General features: G+C 36.8%; 4 protein-coding genes across 6 annotated transcripts in view; all 4 read left to right on the top strand.

The window, feature by feature from the left end:
• Positions 1-10493, top strand: part of pik3r2 (phosphoinositide-3-kinase, regulatory subunit 2 (beta)) — a 33188-nt gene extending 22695 nt beyond the window's left edge. For all 3 annotated transcript variants that reach the window (XM_067453769.1, XM_067453770.1, XM_067453771.1), the window contains exons 11-16: positions 1490-1615; positions 1703-1845; positions 1974-2150; positions 2771-2842; positions 4094-4267; positions 6244-10493. In XM_067453769.1, the coding sequence (XP_067309870.1) occupies positions 1490-1615; positions 1703-1845; positions 1974-2150; positions 2771-2842; positions 4094-4267; positions 6244-6433 (882 nt within the window). In that variant the 3' untranslated portion in view covers positions 6434-10493. The remainder of the gene's footprint in view (positions 1-1489; positions 1616-1702; positions 1846-1973; positions 2151-2770; positions 2843-4093; positions 4268-6243) is intronic.
• A 3192-nt stretch (positions 10494-13685) lies between these two features.
• Positions 13686-16083, top strand: ifi30a (IFI30 lysosomal thiol reductase a). Its single transcript, XM_067453763.1, has 7 exons — positions 13686-13913; positions 14281-14463; positions 15007-15081; positions 15190-15279; positions 15356-15508; positions 15594-15662; positions 15770-16083. Exons 1-7 carry the CDS (start codon positions 13779-13781, stop codon positions 15833-15835), a joined length of 771 nt encoding a protein of 256 aa, XP_067309864.1. The 5' UTR covers positions 13686-13778; the 3' UTR covers positions 15836-16083.
• Positions 16084-16326: 243 nt separating this feature from the next.
• On the top strand, positions 16327-18957 carry mpv17l2 (MPV17 mitochondrial inner membrane protein like 2). Its single transcript, XM_067453764.1, has 5 exons — positions 16327-16980; positions 17197-17358; positions 17539-17615; positions 17704-17830; positions 18046-18957. Exons 1-5 carry the CDS (start codon positions 16791-16793, stop codon positions 18078-18080), a joined length of 591 nt encoding a protein of 196 aa, XP_067309865.1. The 5' UTR covers positions 16327-16790; the 3' UTR covers positions 18081-18957.
• A 709-nt stretch (positions 18958-19666) lies between these two features.
• pde4ca (phosphodiesterase 4C, cAMP-specific a) overlaps positions 19667-21078 on the top strand; it is a 48179-nt gene continuing 46767 nt past the window's right edge. Inside the window, exons 1-2 of the mRNA XM_067453759.1 lie at positions 19667-19723; positions 20284-20498. Of these exons, the coding sequence (XP_067309860.1) occupies positions 19682-19723; positions 20284-20498 (257 nt within the window). The 5' untranslated portion in view covers positions 19667-19681. The remainder of the gene's footprint in view (positions 19724-20283; positions 20499-21078) is intronic.

Raw genomic sequence — 21078 nt, 5'->3', positions numbered from 1 at the left:
GTCGTAAAGCTGTGTCATCCCTAACAGCGGGAAAAACTTTATTCAAAATAAAAATATGGCTTTTAATCAGATACAGCCATACATCTATGATCCGGAATCAGACCCTGAGGCTGCAGTTGAACAGGAGCAGCAGCAAAAACGACTAGAGCAGGACGTCTGTATGTGGTACAAGTTATACACTAACTATATAATATGCTTAGCGACTTGTGTTATTTACATATTTATACTTGAATTATATCGTCGTATTTTTGTCTTTGAAGGTGTACATGTGAGAAGTGCAGTTGTGCACGTGTGTGTGTGTGTTTACGCGTGGTTTGTGTAGACAATTGTAACGTTATTAAGCGGACTGGTTTTGCACGGCAGGCTAAGTTAGTGTTTACATAGAAAGACACGGAATAGTAGCGCATTTGAATGAAGAAGCGCGCTTATTTAGTTCAACATATTTCCCCACTCTTTGTGTATTGTTGTTTGGAGTGCTTTTACAATACACAAACATAAAGTTACACATATAGTGGCCAGCTAAACAAATGTACACGCACTACACATCGCATGCTCCATTGATCAATTTATATATATAGTAATATATATAGTAACTATACGTGATCATGTTTGGGCTACTTGATGAGCATAGGCAAAAACACAGACATTTGAAGCAGTCTAACTCACCGCCCGCGGTTCTAACGTTGGGACCTTTATCGTTGGGACTGCTCCATCATTCAGCATTAGGCGATTGGAAAATCCGGCGTCAGCTGGGCCTTGTTTATGAAACAGTCGGCACCGAAATGCAGCGAACAGATATAAACATTCGCGCAACTCAGTTGCTGATCCGGAAAAGCAAATTCCATCCACTGTTGCCTTAACACGGGGTTTTTGGGGAATCTGTGCAGGACTGTCTTGGTCTGGCAACCAAAAACGCACTTTTTGATGTCATTGTTAATTGTGCACATTACCTGTGCAGCGCAGCCTACGAGCCAGCGCTTTGATGGGCGTAGCCTGTTACTTTCGCTCTCTCCCTCTCTCTCTCTCACGCGCTTCCGGTAGAATTGTCCGCAAGGCCCATACAAGGAAATTCCGCCCCCATTAACGTCAAAGGGGACGCATGATCGCAAAAAACTTGCCGAAACTTATGACTAACCGGAAGTAGTATTTTTGACAAAGAAATACTCCCATCAAACGTCCACCTTAACTTTTGAAACTTTGTCCATGTTTAGTATGGGATTCCATGTCTTTAACAGTGTAAAAAGATCAGTATGCATGAAACAGCATTTCACCCCCCCTTTAAGGTAATTTGTTTACTTCTTTGTCCACTCATAAAACACAGCACTTATTTAAGCAGTCTGGGCAGCATCAAGCAACCTACCAACTAGTCGATTTAAAAAAAATATATGGTTTTGCACATTTCCAGTTAAAACCAACTTGAGGGTGAGAAAATAATGAATTAATTTTGGGGTGAATAAGGCTTGTGAACACATCTTTTTGTGCTCTGCAGGATCAGGTGGTGAAAGAGGACAGTATTGAGGCGGTTGGAGAGCAGCTGAAGGTTTATCACGAGCAGTTTCAGGAGAAAAGTCGTGAATATGATGTACTGTATGAAGAATACACACGCACATCACAAGTAGGCCGCATTTCATATCTCCTTCAAATGCATTGGGATCTAATTAAAAGAGTCACTAATGGAGATGGTCTGTTGGATCTCTCTCAGGAGCTGCAGATGAAGCGAACAGCCATAGAGGCCTTTAATGAGACCATCAAGATCTTTGAGGAGCAGTGTGAGACCCAGGAGCGCCTCAGCAGAGAGAACATTGAGAAGTTTCGCAGAGAAGGCAATGACAAGGAGATTGAGAGGTAGTCTTGTTTGTCATTACACAACAGAGCACTATATCCATCCAATCCTTAATTCACTGGTGTTACTTTGGATTTGAATAATGTTTTGGCTTCTATGTCAGAGGGAAACTTTTTCACTGTCTATTCAGAATTCAGAGCAACTCTGAGAAGCTGAAGTCCAGAGTGACAGAGATTCATGACAGCAAGAGTAAATTGGAACTGGACTTAAAGAGACAAGCCACAGACAATCGAGAGATAGACAAGAGGATGAACAGCTTGAAACCAGACCTCATACAGCTGAGAAAGCTAAGGGACCAATACCTTGTGTAAGAACAGCCACCACACACATATGGATTTCTGTTTTAATATATGTTCAAATTTAATTTATGCCCGTGTCTGAAAGCTGAATTTTCAGCATCATTACTCCAGTCTTCAGTGTCACATGATCCTTCAGAAATCATTGTGTTGATTTGTTGCTGAAGAAACATTTCTTATTATTATCAATGTTGAAAACCGTTGTGATGCTTAATATTTTTGTGGAAACTGATACATTTTTATAGGGTACATAAAACACAGTTTCTGCCAATATTATGTTAATCTTGAGTACCTATAGAGTAGAATTGCATCCTTCATATCTCCAAGAGTTAGTTTTATCATATTTATAAAAGACAGATATGTTTGTAAGTTTGTTTGAATCTTATGTTTGTAGAAATGACTAGTAAGTTTTTTTCATTGCTGAGTGGAGCCAATATAGACAACACAATACAAAAACCTATTGTGTGGAAATTCATTTGCAGTACACAGGCATTACTGCAAGCTCACAATATAATTAATTTTGCTCTGATGCTGTAGATTCAGAAAATTGTGGCAGGGATACTCTGTACTCTGGTTGTTTATTCACAGGTAACCGTTGGTGATGTTAACAACACTGATATTGTCTTTACAGATGGTTGACTCAGAAAGGCACCAGGCAAAGGAAGATCAATGAATGGCTGGGTGAAAAGAATGAATCAGAAGAGTAAGTTCTGTCTTTAGAAGTGCAAATAAGACCTACATTTGTATAAAGCCAGGCCCATGTACATTAGTCCTTTTGGGAAACCCATAGACCACCACTTAGAGAATCTAAGACATTTATTAAGACACGTGTTATTGCGTGCGCTTAAACAGGTTTTATTCACAAAAAGTTGAAAAATGCAGAATTTCTGTCAAATATTAAAGTAAAAGATTTTACTTTGTAATTGTACAGAAAAATGAGTGGATTTATTTATGTTTGCCATTGTATGTTAAATCAGTCTGTTTGTCATGAAAATAGGCTTTTTGGTGATGACATGGGCTAAAAAAATTGAATAAAAAAGCAGGAACGTTAAAAAAAAAATAGCCCATGATTTACTCACCCTCAAGTCATTGAATGAAATCGGATATAATAGGTCAAATCATAGTAAAATTAAAAAATTCATGGCTCTTTCAAACATTATAATGGCTGTGACTTCTTGTTTCAGTTGTTGAAAACTATAAAAGTGCATCTATCCATCATATAACTACTCCACACGGCTCCGGGGGGTTTATAAAGGCCTTCTGAAGCGAAGTGATGCATTTGTGCAAGAAAAATATCCATATTTAAAACTTTATAGTCTAAAATAACTAACTTCCGGCAGACTGCCGTATGCATTGATTTACAGCGGAAGAGTAACACTTGAACTGTTGACGCATGTGTATTGACGAACACAGAAGCTCAGAGAATAAAGCAAAACAAAATACTGGTCATGAATTAAAAGTCTAAAACAAGATTTTTTAAAGAGAAATGATGGAGGATTTTGATATAAGACGAGAGGGGCTTGAGTTTGTCACGTCAGGGGTTACTCTTTTGCCGTAAGTAGACTTGCGTACCACTGACCGCCATCAGAAGATAGTTATTTTAGTTTATAAAGTTTTATATATGGATATTTTTCTTACACAAATGCGCCACTTTGCTTCAGAAGGGTTTATTAATGAAGTCCCTGCCATTATAAAACTTGGAAGAGCCAGGGCATTTTTAATATAACTGATTGTATTCTATGAAAGAAGAATGCCATATACACCTAGAATGGCTTGAGGGTGAGTAAATCATGGGCTAATTTTTATTTTTGGGTGAACTAACCCTTTAACTAAAATATCCTATTGCACAATGCACACTAATGGAACATTATAATCACTAATGATATTTTGGATAGTAAAATTAGATGTAGACAGTCATTATTCATACAGTCATTAATCACTTTTGACCTTTTAGCTTCTATTCTCTGTTGGACGACGATGACGATCAAGCGCATCACGACGAGAGCTCTTGGTACGTTGGGGACATAAAGCGCGTACAGGCGGAGGATCTCTTGAGAGGCAAACGAGACGGCACCTTCCTCATCAGAGAGAGCCAGACCCAAAAAGGCTCCTACGCCTGCTCTGTGGTGTGAGTTATTGAACCAATGCTCTATTCACTGAATCCAGCTTCACATTTGGTTTTCTGCTTATTCAGAACCAGTTCCATTTTAAAAAAAAATTATAATAATAAATAGTGGAACAGCATTCGATTCTGTAAGTGGTTTTAAAAAGTGTTTTCTTACACTACTTAATTCAATTCACTCCAGCATCAAATTTCGAGCGTTTGACTAGACTAGTCTGATAACAACAAATGATTCTAAGGAATTGATTCTTCTTGTAGTGAATCAGAAACATACAGTTCATACAGTGTAGTCTGACTCCCGAAAAAGTCTTGTGTGATCTATTTCTTTAGTAAATCAAATCATTTAGCTTTCAACCAACTGAGATTACATTTATGCAGGTTTTAAAAAGACGCAAATAATTTTGCATAAATTTTCCTGCATAATCCTTTAAAAAGTATTAAATTTAGTTATTAATTAATAATTCCCATTAATAACCCATTTCCCCACATATCTAAATGTGTTGAATAAGCCCTATTTCTAAAACCGGTGGAGTGTTCCTTTAACACATTCAATATATAGACATAGGTGGAGGGTGAACCAGTTCCAGGGAAACGCTAAGGAGATGTGCTTAAAAACATTTAAATAGATTTCCATGAAATAGTTTCAAGTTACATGTTGCCAAGTAACAACCTACACATCCGAGCATAAACGCCTGTCATAAATGATGTTATTAAAGCAGCTACGTTCACAAACCACTCTTAATTTTAATGTGATTTAGCATGGCAGCCAATATGAATACAAAATAACCATTGCGTTACCTAATGCAGCCCACTGATACCATTTTTCCACTGACGTGGACCGCAAAGTTCCCGTGCAGAACCTGTTCTCAACCGGGAAAACTGTCTTGAACTGGCCACATGTTTGAATGTTGAAACGATCTTTCCGTGCCGGAACTAACTTCTCTGCAGTGGAAATGCATGGAATGGCTCAAGAACGGACACAGGCCCGGGAACCCGCATCAAAACCATGTTAGTGGAAAAGGGGGTATGAGGGTGCTTCTGAAATCAGTGGGGAAGCTCTAGCCTTAAAGGGATCAGTTTTGTCATGAATTGCTCATGCTCATCTCATTCCAAAGCGACCTTCGTTCATCTTCGGAACACAAATGAAGATATTTTTTATGTAATTTGAGAGCTTTCTGACCCTACATAGACAGCATCACAATGACCCTTTCAAGATAGTCCATGTGACTCCAGTGATTAAACCTTGAAGTTTTAAATTTGTGCGCAAAAATCGAACAAAGATACTTTTAACAATCTCTTATTTTCCGTGTCACTCTCCTACAGGATTTTAAATTTTATTTGTGCAGGTCTCAAAAAGTCTTGAGTTTGATTTAGTCTCTATTCCTTAATATTTATTCCTTACCCCACCTGTGACCGGCACTTCTTTAAAGGGTTAGTTCACCCAATAATGTCAATTATGTCATTAATGACTCACCCTAATGTCGTTCCACACCCGTAAGACCTCCGTTCTTCTTTGGAACACAGTTTAAGATATTTTATATTTAGTCCGAGAGCTTTTCTGTTCCTCCAATAAAAGTGTATGCACACTATAATGTCCAGAAAGGTAATAAAAAGATCAAAGTAGTCCATATGTGACATCAGTTGGTAAGTTAGAATCTCTTGAAGCATCAAAAATACATTTTGGTCCAGAAAATAACAAAAACTATGACTTTATTCAGCATTGTCTATGCTTCCGTGTTTGTTCTCAGTCCTCAAACAAAGACTCGAACGGTTATGAATTAGCATATTGATTCAGAATTTGGATCACAAATGTCACATGATTTCAGCAGTTTGGCAGTTTGACACGCGATTGAAAACAAACACGGAAGAGAAGACAATGCTGAATAAAGTCGTAGTTTTTGTCATTAATTACATAAATTTCATTTTCGGGTGAACTAACCCTATCTCCCTCTCGCATGGCGCATGTTCTTCTTTTTCAACAGAGTGGATGGAGAGATCAAGCATTGCATGGTTTACAAGACGGCCACAGGTTTTGGATTTGCTGAGCCCTACAACCTTTACGGTTCCTTGAAAGACTTGGTCCTGCACTACAAACACACCTCTCTGGTCCAGCACAACGACTCACTGAATGTAACCCTGGCCTACCCAGTCCTCGCACAGCCGCCTAGATGAGCGCCGCGACGCGAGACTGCCGAGGACACGCATATAAAGCATGATTAAGCACATTATACAGAGCAAACTATACTAACGCCGAACTTTTATGTTTATCATAGAGAACAGATAAGCACAGTATATTATCATAAGTAAACGTACGGCTTTTTTGTAAGCCCATAGTTTTCCGTATCAATTTAAAGTCAGCTGCAGTAATTATGGTAAGATCACAGCTTGAGTACTCTGTATTTGTTGTCCCAACACAAAGAGAGAGGAAAGCGTCCCGTGTTTCCATGAAAGCTCGAACTAGTGTCATAGTCTTGGATATTTTCGATTGGGACACAGGCCAGGGACCAGATGAGGAATTAACCGAAAGTCGCAGCTGTTGATAATCAATCTTTTAGCTGTTATGCTGCGTTAACGCCATGTCGTGATAACAGTAGTCTCGAGATGACAGCGCGTGATGTTCTATTCCGAGCTGTACTGTAATCTCGTCATTACAGTAATACCGACATGCCGTGAACGCACCTTTATGTCACTGTGTATTTGTTTGGTAGTTCGCTTCTGCCAATCATACAAATAGATTCCTCTTTATGTGAGTTGTCCTGTAGAAGATGTGAAATAAAAACCTTTTTTATATATATATCAGATGTGGTCGAGGGACTCTGAAGTCCTCTTAGCTTCTAATCTGCCTCTTAAAAAGCTAGTCGTCATGGTGAGAATAAATAGCCATCAACAAATGTGTACTTTTATTTGAGATTTTACACCACAGAGCTGAAGTCTGGCATCTTAATGGTTTCTGTGGGCTGGTATTGGTGCTTCCTGCTTTATTTTTGATTCTTGTAACATGAGAATGATGCATAGCTATAGCGAACTGTTAAGATCCAGAGCAAAACAAATGTGATCCCAAAGCAACGACACGCACAGGAACTTTCACTCGCTTAGAACGGTTTCAAGGGGCAAAGCAGGTTATTCAACAGGCGCAAGCAAAAACGAAACGGAAAAACTCTCGTGAAAACACCTGGATGTGATTACAGATTTTCGAGGAAATTATCAGGTGCAAGTTGATATATTGTGGTAGTAAATGAGTCCTAATGGTTGTTTGGCGTTTTGTAACTGTACTTCCCCTAGTGTTTCATGGCATCACAGGCTTTTTGCTATGGCTCATGTTGTCAGATGATACACGGGTCTGTACGTCATACAGTCAGCTGGATAAAAAAGTGACCATATGCATTTTTTTATCAGGCAGTTCCAGATAGCAATTCTATGTTTCCTTACTAAGAATTAGTGATTCAATTTTTGGAAAGGAAGTGGTTTTTTAAAGTGCCTTCTGCCCAATGTGTCCTTGAGGAGTTTTCCTGGGATTAGGGCAGTACAGAATGCTTCACTTCCATAGAGTCAATAAACCCTACAACCAAAAGGAGGGTCATCCCATCAAACGCATTAAGTACTTTAAAATAAAACGCTTTCTTATTGCAGGTGTATTGGGAGTAGAAAGTTAGAGAAGACCTCTTATTTGTAATTCAGCTTAACTCTTATTTGTTAGCTTGTATGCTTTTAATGAGGTTTGGTTTTAACCAGTATGCACTTTCGTGGAAGTTAATTTGAGTTACCTTTTTAACAACAGGAGTAATTTCATCCATTTTGAAGGCCTGTTCACACCGACAATTTTCGATGCGATAAACATTTGAATTTGATTGAATGGCTTGTAACTAACATGAAAATTCACATGCCATCACTGCAATAGATTTTTTTTTATATACAGAGAGGTGTTCTAATCTCTTATCCATTGCACTGTGAATAAAGCTATCCAAACACACTTTTGGCCTCACACCCAGAGCCGCTGACACTGTTACAATAAAACTACAACTCGATGGCTCTCGAAAACCGAATACATAGTGGTTCTGGAAATAGAAAATCCTTGCAAATCGCGCAGTTCCGTTTTTTTTCTTCCAAAAACGAAATACAAAAATAGAGGTAATTACAACTTTTTTATTGTTGTTTATATCTCACAATTTTGACTTCTCAGAAATCCATGCATTTATATCTTTTAAACTCGCTATTCTGCTTAAAATAATAAATATTTAATGATAACTAGTAAAAAATATATAAATTCAGAAAAGATTTTTTTTAAAGTCTCAATTTCCTTTTTATTTTTTTATTTCATGACAGAAATAAAAATCTAATAACTTTATTAGATAATATAATAAACTGCTAAAGAAAGACCTACAAAAAGTTGCAGATCAACGAAAAGTTACCTAAAACTTTTGTAAAACGTGGTAAGCAGAGTATTTCTTGCTTTTCCACAAACGTCAAAGAGTGAAAAGACATTTTTATTCAGCACGTTTATGGTTTTATAAGCATTTGTCTAAACACACACAAGAAAATCTGACTGTTTCGAACATTTATGTAGGCGTGAACAGGCTTTTAATTCTGGCTATGTTTTAATCAATAAAAATAGGCTAGCAAACTGTCAAAAATAGATGCTTTCAATTGATTTAAAGGGCAAGCTGAAATTAAAAATCTTGAAAGTTTAAACTTGCCTAAATCTAGTGTATTAATTATTCGCTTTTGACATCCTCCCTTTAGATGGATTGATTTTTGTTTTGTAAGTCCACTACAGACGATAGAGTGGAGCAGGCTTTAGTTTTGTAAGCGTGTTTGTTGATATACTCCAGTTTGTTTCATCCTATCGATAGGATGAAGTTGTTTTGCAATGATGGTGTGGAGTGGAGCAAGAACAGAAACACTGGTTATGATTCCTTGAATGTTCTGACTGACTGACGTCAGGTCTTTGAGAGCACAGAGAATGAGCCAGAGTGTTGGATGTGACGAGTTTGTGTGAGATAAAGCAGTGGAGTAAAATCCTCTAAATGCACTATACAAGCACATCTTGAGGTGATTTATGAGTAGGAATTAATGAAGCTTGACAGTCTTTATGAGCAATGGATATAGGTTAGGTACACATTTTAGTTACAGGCCTGTAATGTCATAATGTGTTATGATTGTGCCGAAGTGGGTCTGTTCTTTGTTTTTATTTTCTTTAACTCCTTTTTAAAGAGAGTCTATAATTGTATGTCAATGTTTTGTTTCTCATTTTAAGTAATGACCTTACGGATTCAAAGATAAGCTAGCTTGAATATCTCTCTTCCATTCAGTACAGTTACAAATGTTTACAGTATCTAATTAACCAAATAGAAGATGTTTTCAAATGTGCTCTGTCTGTCAGACGGGGCTCGTCTTTTTTTTGTTCTTTTTTTTTGTGTGCCTCTGTTTTAAACTTGAATATTTTGTTTCCCTTCTTTGTTCTCTTGAAACAGTGCTCCCTCACCTCACAACACTTTTCCTTCTGAATAAAAAAAGAACTTTAATGTGGTCTTTAAAATGCAGCTGTGACCCACAACCGGTTTGCCTGCTTTTTCGTTCCATAGCAGACATTTTTCAAGTTGCATATAAAGTTTCATACTGGACTTTAATCATTCTGACAATTATATCCTGATTTCTGTTCAACTTCCTTCTGTAGTCTCAGTTAGAGCAAATGAATAGTTCTTTTCCCCCTTTCCTTCTTTCTATGACAAGATCTATACTGAAAAGTAAGATACAGCAGGGCCAAATGTTTAATAGACATGTATTTTTGTATTTAGTGGTTATGACATAACCACTCATTATCCTTCACCTCTTTAAACTAAATGATATCTTACTGTCTTGTTGAAGTAGTCTGTTGAAGATAATGCACACCAAAGTGCCATTAGACATGGAGGATGGGGAGCACTGTTTGTTACCAGTACATTTCTACTGGATGTGTGAGAGTGAGTGTGTGTTTGTGAGTGAGTGAGTGTTTGTGAGTGAGTGAGTGTGTGTGTCTGTGTGTGTGTGCGGGCAAACTTTATGTACATACTTCCATTTCCTTTTACTACTTCTGTTCTCTCCAATCTGTTTTTGGGTTCAGATTTGTCAGTGTACAGTTTGCATCAGTGTTGTTTGTCTCTCAAACAGGTACACAAGCATTACAGAGATATTGCTCTTTAATAGGTAGATGGAATTATTTTTAAGACAATAAAAAGATATTGAGTCTATTGCACCTTCTTGTCTGTCGTCATCAGTTTGATCTTGTGATGTGTGGTGTGATCCAAACAACTGTTGCTTTTATCAGGAATGTCATGCTGAAGCAGCAAAAAATATACTGTGAACTTGTTAGGTCAGTTTTTGACAAACACTTTGGCATGTGTTTTTAGATTACCTGGGGGTTGAAAATCTGTGCAAATATAGGGACAACCTAAATAATTTTTCTGATTCAAAGTGACCAACAGCCGGATCGGGATGATTTTTAAATCAATAAATATACTGAAAGTATTTTTACGAAGAATATCTGAATTTTATGTAACAATACTTTTAAAGGAACTGTATGTAAGAAATGTATTTCGATTAATCATAATATGGCCCAGATATGTCACTAGACATTAATAAATCATGTTAATTTCAAATACTTATATCACTGACAACAGTAGTCCGGGCAGGATATTGTCATTTAAAAGTTGTTGTTGCAGCCCTCAACTGATGTTGATGTTGACATGTTGTGTTTTGGCCTGAAGCTCCGCCCTCCACCTATCGACCAATCACAAAGTCAGTAGTGTCTGCATCTGGGTTTCCAGCTCTGCTCTAGTTACCACAGCTGTAGTTAAAAACGTTCCTGTTGAGCCTGCAGCCTATCTGGCAACCTCGAGTCAGAGGAAGGGGGAGAGGGGATACACCTGCAGTACCAGTTTTGGCCACAATCTTACATACACTTTCTTTAAACTTGCAGAAAATGTCTTCCCTGATTGTGATCAGCATCCAATGAGAAAAGGAAAAATAATAATAATACATTTTATTTGTATTGCACATTACATTTGTAACAAATTTCAAAGTGCTACAGTTAAGGTAATTTAAAAATGGGAAAATAAAAATAGATTAAATAGCTAAAAGACATAAGCTCTCCCAAAAAGAAAAGAAGTTTTAGTCCTTTTTTAAAAGTCTCAAGAGCTTAAGGTGCCCTCAGATGGTCGGGTAAGGCATTCCAAATCCGAGGAGTGGCAGAACAGAAAGCCCGATCACCCATAGAGCTGAGCTTAGTTTTGGGAAGATGAAGGAGGTTTGAATTTGTTGAACGAAGTGATCGAGCTGTAGTTGAAGGTTTGAGTAGTTCTTTCAGATAGGAGGGGGCATTTACATAGATGCACTGGTGAGTTAGAAGGGAGACCTTATATTCAATCCTGAACTGGAAAAATGTAGGGCAGGATTTGATTTTGTCCATCATGATGGGTTGATTGATTGGATCATTGGTGTTTACAATTTTAATTAAAAATTACAAGAGCATATGAATTAAATAAATCTAATCCAACCACCTCCCAACAAAAACAATTGCATAGTGAGTTTAAATCTAAAATTGTATAATATGGATCAATCATTTATGTCTTCAAAATGTGGCTCTGTGTGACTACTAACATTTATAGGCTAGATGTACACACACTGTTTCTGTTTACGGAGCTTTGACATGGACATTATTGTTCAGAGAAGTAAACTGGAATAAACAGCCCATGTGATTGTTTACACCCATCATGTGTAAAGTTCACACAGAAACAAGAGTCTGCATTTTTATTGCGTTGAGTTGACAATTTGAGTTGACAAAGTCATTTTAGATCCTTTAGAGACAAAGTGTGATCCAAGCAGATGAGCAATGATTATGTCAGAGATCAAATTTTTTATCAGGAATAAAACATTTGATGAAATAGTGTAAAATCATAAAGTCAACAAATGAATCAAATAAATGTTAAAATTGTAAGCAAATAAGTTTCAAGATGAGATAAATCTATCAATAAAATCCAAGTTGTGTATTTAAGATGAAGTTGTGATGTGATATCAGAGTATAGTTAAAGAAAGGCCCCAAATAATGAAGATATTGCAGAATGAAAAGAGAGTCAGGAAAAAAGCCCTGTGCCTTCTGAAACTATTTTATATGCTGTGTTTGCGTAAAAGGAAGGGACTATAGGGAAAGTACCTTTGTACTCCAACAAGGATGCACTCGAGACAAAATGCAGGTCCTATTAGGTCACCATGTCCTTGTAAGCAGTTGTGATTTTAACCCCTTTAAGAGAATATAGCAGATCTTGCATTATCTCATGTCTGCATAGATGAAAACGGACACACTTTGATACCACGGCACATCATGCGATCAAGTCTGAACTCTCAAGGTAAATGCACTCAATGAAATCATTAACATACAGGAAAAATTATGTAACATAAGGCATTAAAAAGGATCTACAATTCATAAAGACTCCTCCGTCTTTTCTGGGATGCTCTTTATCAGTTGGAGCACCACTTGAATCTCCTCGCTCTTCTGTCTCTTCCAGTCAGATGGTCCGGATTGGTAGAATTAACATCCTTGTATTATCAGAATTGCACTACCGGTAAATGGAGGCCATTAAGCACTTTTGTTAGAGGCACCATATTTACTCATCTCCCAGTCCAGTCCTTCTTGAGGTGACCTGTGAAAATTCATGTGGGTTGAGAGATGTCCATACTCCTACAATACATTGAACAGGGCTTGAACCCATCTTTTTTCACCCAGTATTATGCATGGTTTGGTTATAAGGTTTTCTTTGCTGTTTTAAAATGAGACCATTATTATCAAATAATTGCTTATCCATGCTTTATACTCAGTAATACATACAGATTTATTTATTTATTTGACTTGCAAAACACTCATCCCACTTTTAACATGTTAACAGTCACAAGCCAAATTCAGCATGGTCCTTATTTTATTGTGCATTATCCACCTGGGCAAGCATAGAACATTTGAATACAGCTGTTCGTGGCAGGGTGCCGCCGCATCATCCACACTCTTTCACACCTTTCTTGCCAAAATATCATCTCCTTTTTTTTTTTTTTTTTTTGTCACTACCTCTGCAGACAGTGAACTAGTCTATTCGAACAAAATAGTTTTGATGGCGGCAGAAAGTACTGATCGTATAGCCACTGTGGCATTCCTCGTGCAACAGTGTCTAAAAGTATTTAAATGTTGCCAGTTTGGTAGTTTTAATCGGGAAACGTGTACATTTGACTGTCAACTAGTATCATATGTTTCATTGCAAAAAAAATACAATTTTCAGAACAGTCTTACTCGTGACAGCAATAATGTTTTGTGTTCACAATAAAAGTCTCCAGCATTTGCAGTGTTGGATTTTGCCGGATTTTAATGACGTCACGTAAATACACCAATCAAAATCTCGGCCCTTCGCTATATGAAGGAGGAAGAAAGTTTAAAATGTTGGACACAACACATACACATTTTTATTCAGAGCACAAAGCAAGCAGGTGACCAGGAATCATGTTCGGCGTTAAACTGTCTGTGTTATTCTTCGCCGTGTTCTCGCTGAGTAAATGCAGTGGACGGTTTGTTTACTCCTGTAAGTATCCACCTTCACAGTGGTGCGACTCTGAAGACATTGCAGCCGAATGTGGGGTAAGTATCGAAAAAAAAAACCAACTTGCAACTTTCTCCTTACATTTTATAATATGAAACCTTTAGATCGCTTGTGTTTTATATTCCTTATTATATGGTCTAAGAATTTTGCCTAAATGTTTTTTTTATGGGGCTACATGAAAGAGTAGTTTTGAACATTCTTTCCTACTGACTAGCCTAACTGGTGACAAGACCATATTTTTCCAGTCATGTTTTAAACCATTTTAATGCATATTTTTCACCGCATTTGAAGTTGCAGTAGATACATTTAACCTATGCAAATTGCCCTGACAAATATTTCCGCTATCTGGGAAATCCCGACCTTTTTTTGGCACTGATCATTTCCCTTTATTCCCTTCTGTTTTAGGTGCTGGAACAATGCATGAAGTTTAACGTGACGACGCCCAACGCCAACAAAGTGAATGTGAGCTTATACTATGAGTCTTTGTGTCCTGGATGCAGAAATTTTCTTGTAGGACAGCTCGTGCCAACCTTAATCATGCTGTCAGACATCATGAACGTTGATCTGGTTCCATATGGAAATGCACAGGTATTTACACTACCTACTGTTGCTCAAATGTCCCCGTTGTACAAACAGCACATAACTGCTATTTGCATTTAACACGGTGAAACTAGATTATATTTATTGTATTTGACAATGCAAATATAGTTATGTAATGACAGTGCAAATGGTAACCATTTTTTTAAAAATATAAGGCTGCCATTGATGTACGTTACATTAAAGGAATAGGTCACCTAAAATTACAATTCTGTCGTAATTTGCTTATCCTCAAGTTGTTCTAAACCTGTGAATGTATTTTTTCAGCTGAACTCAAAATAATATATTTTGAAGAATGTCAGTAACAGTTGATTGACTTGCATGGTATTTTTTCCTTATTATGGGAGTCCATTGGGTCCATCATTTGTTTGGTTACACACATTCTTCAAAATATTATATTTTGTGTTCAGCAGAAAAAAGGCATTCATAAAGGTTTGGAACAACTTGATGGTGAGTAAATAATGACTTAACATTTTTGGGTAAACTATCCCTTTAATGTTAAATGATGTCGCTCATCATTTGTTTTCATAATAGGAGAAAGAAGATCAGGGGAAGTACACCTTCATCTGTCAGCACGGAGAGGATGAATGCCTTGGTAACATGATTGAGGTAAGGCTTTGCTGTTGGCAATACATTTTAAAAGCAGAAGTGGACTGGTGTAGTTAACCTTTAAGACATCTTGTTTAAAGCTAAAATATTTGTAATATTTCCTATCAGACCTGCCTGTTGAATAATTTAGGCATGGAAGCTATTCCGGTAATTTTTTGCATGGAGTCTGGTGTAGATGTGCTGAAATCGGCCCAGCCTGTAAGTATTCATTTCTGTTTGACCTATTATTCTATCGATCCATCAACCCAATGCTAATCTGTACTTCCCATTTCAGTGTCTGGGAATCTATAATCCTGAAATAACATGGGATTCAGTCATGAAGTGTGTGAAGGGAGACCAGGGCAATAAATTAATGCATGAAAATGCAGTAAAAACAAATGCTCTGAAGCCCCCTCATCAGTATGTGCCTTGGATAACCATTAATGGAGTAAGGAAGTTTGTTTATTTATTATTTATACGTTTTTGATTTGTTTTAATCAGTGTAATTAAACGTCTCAATGTTGTTCCTGCAGGAACACTCAGATGATCTTCAGGATAAAGCAATGAGTTCCCTCTTCAGTCTTGTGTGCAGTTTGTACAAGGTTTGTTTGCAACCTGAGATGTGTCTTTTAGTGTTTTATTACAATTTCAGTGTCTTATCCTATCAATGAGTAGTCCATCACATGACCTCTTCTTTGTGTTCTTATAGGGTGAAAAGCCAGGTGCTTGTGCTCAAGGGTTGAAGAAGAAACCCAGCAGATACTGCATGAAGTAATCATTAAATCTGATAACAACACTACTCATGTCAGGAATGGAGACTATGTATGAGACATATGAGTGAATACATGCTTACATCTATTTGAATACTTTTTTTTTCTTTTTCCTATGCTTATGCACATGAAAGTGTAGTTCTTAACATGACTTTCTGCTGTTGACTACAACGGTGACAACCATATTTTTATACAGTTACATTTTAAACCATTTTGTATGCATAAACACAAATAAAGGTACATTTTTCCATCACCTTTGCACTTTTTACATTAAATTTACTTGTGTGTTAATGATTAAGAAAAAAAGCATTGCTTAAGTGGACTTTACTCAAGAGAAATGCTTCATCAATAGTTTAATTTTTTGCTTGTCTACATTTTTGCTTATCATTAACCTGAGTCTTTCCACATTATTTTGACCTATATGGTGAAAATAGTTTGGGGTTTTAAATAAAACTGTCATTTAATATAATAATTTAAAAAAGTGTAAGCGAACATAAAGACATTATGTTCAAATAGCAAGTTTTCAAACGGGACGAGATTATTGATAGGGTTCTGATGTGGCGGCATTCTGCGCATGTTGACGCAATCTTGATGCTCGTGAGCGCAACGCCATTACGCGCATGTCTCGTCACCGGCTCCTTCAGGCTGCTCTGGGTTCCTCTGGTTATATGAATGAACTCTAAAGATGTAAATATGTTAGTCAGCTAATTGCAGCTCAACTTATGAAATGCACAATTCGGGTTATCGTAACAACTCTAAACATCTATTTTTCGAGTGTTAAGGAAGATGCACTCCTCTCTGTTTTAAGTTAACAACACTCATCAGTATTTAAATATATTTTTGTGCATCTTATGCCATTTATCCTGGAGTAAAGAGACAGAAGTGGCGAATGAAGTCGTCAAGCGTTGGTCGATCGGAAACTTGAGAGGAATTTAACTGTTACGTTCAATCGGCATAAATATGATATCTCGCCAGAGTAAGGAATTTCTCATACGGATCGCCGGTTACTGGAAGCCGCTTTTCAAAGGCAGATTTCTGATCGTGACGAACACGGTGAGTTGTGGGGGAATGTTGGCGGCGGGCGACTTTATCCAACAGACGCGAGAGACACGGAGGACACCCGGACGAGCACGTGACTGGTGGCGTACAGGTGACAACAAAACAAATGGTCTTTACACACACACACACCGAAGTGTGGCTTGTTTATATATATACATACATATCAGCTCGTGTTTGCAGTTTATGTACTAATGCGCGACAACCCCCCAAAAACTTTTATCTTAGTTTTTTTAAGTGTCGTTCGAATGTCCTGTCCTAAAGTATCGCGAGATTTATAAACTCTCTCTCGGTGTTGCGCCCTCTACAGGTTGTATGTTTGCCGTCGGATGCTCTATGGGTCCATTCATGCACTATTGGTACCTGTGGCTCGACAAATACTTTGTTGGCAATGGCATACGTAATGTTGGCAAGAAAGTGCTTATTGATCAGCTGGTTGCTTCACCAGTATTGGGGGCCTGGTACTTTCTAGGTGAGATCTGCTGCTGATTTCCATTCATTTCTGTTTTTCACTAGTTTTAGAATTTATTACAAATACATTTTACGGTGATGAGGCTTAATCAACTGTAATATTTCTAATGTAATGAATGAAAATCTGATTATTGTTATATAATATATAATACAAAAAAAATATATATATTTTTTTATGAAGGTATGGGTATGATGGAGGGCCACACTTTGTCTGAGGCACAAAGAGAATTCAGAGACAAATTCTGGGAGTTTTACAAGGTATGTTGTATTTAATAATCATGTGTTGTTAGTTCAAACTCATTACTTATCTCATTACGACAGCTTTTAATAACATGCTTCTTTTCAGGCAGATTGGTGTGTTTGGCCAGCAGCTCAAATGGTTAACTTCTACTTCTTGCCACCCAAGTTCCGTGTTCTTTATGTGAATATGATTACCCTGGGATGGGACACCTACCTCTCCTACCTTAAACACAGTAAGACATGTTTGCATCTATCTCATAACAAAATGCATAACAATAATACATTTAGAGAAATTACTGAACAAAGATGGTGTTTATATATATATATATATATATATATATAAAATGTAGTTTTACTTGGTGATTAGCAGGTTTATAATTAAAGCAATACTTTTCCTGGATGTGAGCTTCCTTGTGACACATGATGCATGACATTTGTGCTTTTCAAGGAGACCAAGTAGAGGCCAAAAGAGAAGCTGAATGAAGAAATCTGAAGAAAAGGAATTTCAAAACACTGCTTCGATGACACAAATGAATTAAATCAGATTATTCAAGACTGTCAATGTACAGCTTTTTTTTATATCATATAACAGAATCAATAGAATTGTATCCAGTAATGTCAGGTAAATTGCACATTTTGTATGAATTTGAGTGTGTTTGTATTTATTTTGAATAATATAAAAAGCAATGCAATTTTAAATAACTTTTACTGTCTGAAATCAGTGTATTGTTGACATATGAAGAACAATTTATAAAATCGTACTGTTTACAAATATATATGGTATAGTATGGTGAACCTGATTTCACCAAGTACGTGTTCCTGGATACACATCTTTATTGATCCTGGAACAAAATTCAAATCATGCAGTCAGATTTGTGGAACATGTTTACAGTTTGCGTCATTTTTAGTCTTACAATCAGAGTTAAGTGCTTCTAAATCAGTGGTATTGACATTATTTCCCAGGGTTTAGGGGTAGGGTTATGGTTAGGTCTAGATTTCCTAACAGGAAATTTGTTTCAGAATCAACAAAATATGTTGACCCAGAAACGTGTCTTACTTGGCAAAATCAAGGTGACCGATATGTCATGATATGCCGATTATATAGTTACCGATTATATAGTTTCCTTCATTGTAAAAAAAAATATTTTCATTTTGGTTTATAATCACAATAATGTGCCAATATTACTGCCATATATACTGGATGAATGCTGTAACATAAGCCTATGCTGCATAAGCAGTAATGTGACTGGCTGTGTCTGCTTCTAGCCAGATTTTGTTCCAAAGTAATTTTGTTCATAAATTGCCTTTACCTGTACCTGTATTTTTACCTAATTAATTAAATTTATTGATGATAAATGCATCAGTTGGCTAGACCTTTTATTGTCCTATGTGACACTGTTTTCTATGGAAGACAATAAAATACTTTTGTGTTTTGAATATTATCATAATTTAGAGAATTTTTGATTTTTATGCTTTATAACTTGTACTTTAAGGTTGAAATCCAAATGTGAAGGAGCACTTTTTCTTCTCTATCAAGAAATCCATCTTTCAGTGGTGTGTGACTGTGCTTGACAGCACGTGAGCTGCTCTGCAGTCAGCATGGGCAAACCTGCTGAGTGAGAGTGACAGGACAGGCTTCATAGGGGTTTCCAAACTGATAAACACGTGTTCTGGCAGGATGTTCTCACAAACAATTTGGTTTTGAGCTATAAAGGTTACCTGCCACAGGATTGTACAACAACCTTATTTTTAATTTGATTTGAATTTTTGGGGGAAATTACCAGAATGTGCAACTCTTGTATTGAAGATATCCTTAAAAATAATCTGAAGAAAAACACATTACATATTACAATATCTTCTCAGTTTTAAAGGTAAGTGTTGTTTGCTGCACATTTATACTATTGTTTAATTAAAATAATTGTTTTTTATGAATTGGCCTATTTATTGACTGGTGTTTAATGTTTCTTATTCCCATTTAATATTATGTATCTGTTTAAAATTAAAATCTACATGACTATACGAATTCAGTTTTATCGTTGTTTACCAAGAAACGTGTATTTTCAGAATTAAGTGCCTCCAGTAATATGAAGAGAAGTTCTTCTTTGAAGTCTTTCTGGACATCAGAAGTAGGTCATATCAGTTCATCAGCGCTCACAGTTATTATCCTGGTTTGATTCTTAAGATTAGTTTAGATTCACTGGGACTGTGCAGATTAATTTATAATACTAAATTATAGCGTACCATTAATGGAATAGTTCATCCTAAAATTAAAATTCTCTCATCATTTACTGTCCCTCAACTTGTTCCAAACGTTCCAAACCTGTATGAGTTTCCAACCAGAAAGCTGATAGTTCCCATCTACTTCCATAATTGGGGACCATTAACTTTTAGCGACATTCTTTAAAAATAGCAGAAGAAAGAAACTAGTAGAGGTTTGGAACAAGTTGAGAGTAAATGATAGAATCTTCATTTTAGGGTAAACTAGCCCTTTAATATTTCCATCATAATCGGCAAATAAAGGACTAACTATATGGCAATTTGACATTAAATATATTATTAAATGTATTAGTTTTATTTTTAAAAGTAATTATGCAATATTATTATACAATATGATGGAAAAAGTATTAATATAATTGTCTTTGTGCTGTTTTTGGTGTAGAAAATTTACTTGCTCTGTTTAATTTAGAGAGAATGGGACACTGCGAACCAGCAAGGCCTTCAAGGATCCAAACCCATGACCAGTCACCGTACAGTTAAGAGGACATATTCAGGGATTCTTCAGCTTCCCCGTCTGTCCCGCCGTCTCTCTGTTCAGGGGGATTCAGAGAACACAGCCCACAAGGCCACCTTCTGTCTCGGCATCGCCAATGGCCTCGACTTCGATACTTCTCAGAGTTCCCGGTAAGCCGCTCTTTTGCTTTTTAATGACACTTCGAGTCACTTAATCTTAAACAGTGATCAGTTGACGAAAGGGTTTGAATTTCTGGTAGTGACAACCGAGTGTTTTGTACAGTTTGTGAAGAAGAATGAGGAAAATCTTGTTTTTATCGTCTGTTGTAAACAGGTGTAAGGGTTTAAGGAACTTTACACTAAAACAGATTTTAGTCGATAACCGTTCGTCATCTAGAGGCCTACCTGTTATCAAAATAGTGGCTTCACGTCAGCAAATTTAGACAGAGCATGCACGCGCACTGCTCCGGAGTTGTGTGTTGCCTATGTTGTTTTTTTGACTTATTTAAGGTGTAATGACTTGTAATTCACATAATGTTATTTGAACTACATCAGTATTATAATTGTTGTTAATAATTGTTAATGTCAATTATTCATTAATTGATGATCGACGTTTTGCATAGAGACAGCAGAGGGAGCTATTGTTCCCTAAAGACACAAAATATATATAGGCTACCTCTAACAAGAGAAAACTCATGACAAAATCAAATCATAAACAGTCAGTAAATGTGCTGGTAGGTACACATTATTA

Source organism: Pseudorasbora parva, chromosome 9, assembly GCF_024679245.1.
Source record: "Pseudorasbora parva isolate DD20220531a chromosome 9, ASM2467924v1, whole genome shotgun sequence".
Lineage (NCBI taxonomy): Eukaryota > Metazoa > Chordata > Actinopteri > Cypriniformes > Gobionidae > Pseudorasbora > Pseudorasbora parva.
Note: the sequence above shows the minus strand (reverse complement) of the source record. Positions and strands in the feature narration are given on the sequence as shown.

Excerpts from the sequence above, each read along its gene's own strand:
- ifi30a (XM_067453763.1), top strand. The coding sequence starts at position 13,779 with ATGTTCGGCGTTAAACTGTCTGTGTTATTCTTCGCCGTGTTCTCGCTG. Across the intron at positions 15,280-15,355 it reads TGCTGAAATCGGCCCAGCCT|TGTCTGGGAATCTATAATCC; the intron begins GTAAGTATTCAT and ends TTCCCATTTCAG. Across the intron at positions 15,509-15,593 it reads CTTGGATAACCATTAATGGA|GAACACTCAGATGATCTTCA; the intron begins GTAAGGAAGTTT and ends TTGTTCCTGCAG.
- mpv17l2 (XM_067453764.1), top strand. The coding sequence starts at position 16,791 with ATGATATCTCGCCAGAGTAAGGAATTTCTCATACGGATCGCCGGTTAC. Across the intron at positions 17,616-17,703 it reads AATTCTGGGAGTTTTACAAG|GCAGATTGGTGTGTTTGGCC; the intron begins GTATGTTGTATT and ends GCTTCTTTTCAG. Across the intron at positions 17,831-18,045 it reads CCTCTCCTACCTTAAACACA|GAGACCAAGTAGAGGCCAAA; the intron begins GTAAGACATGTT and ends GTGCTTTTCAAG.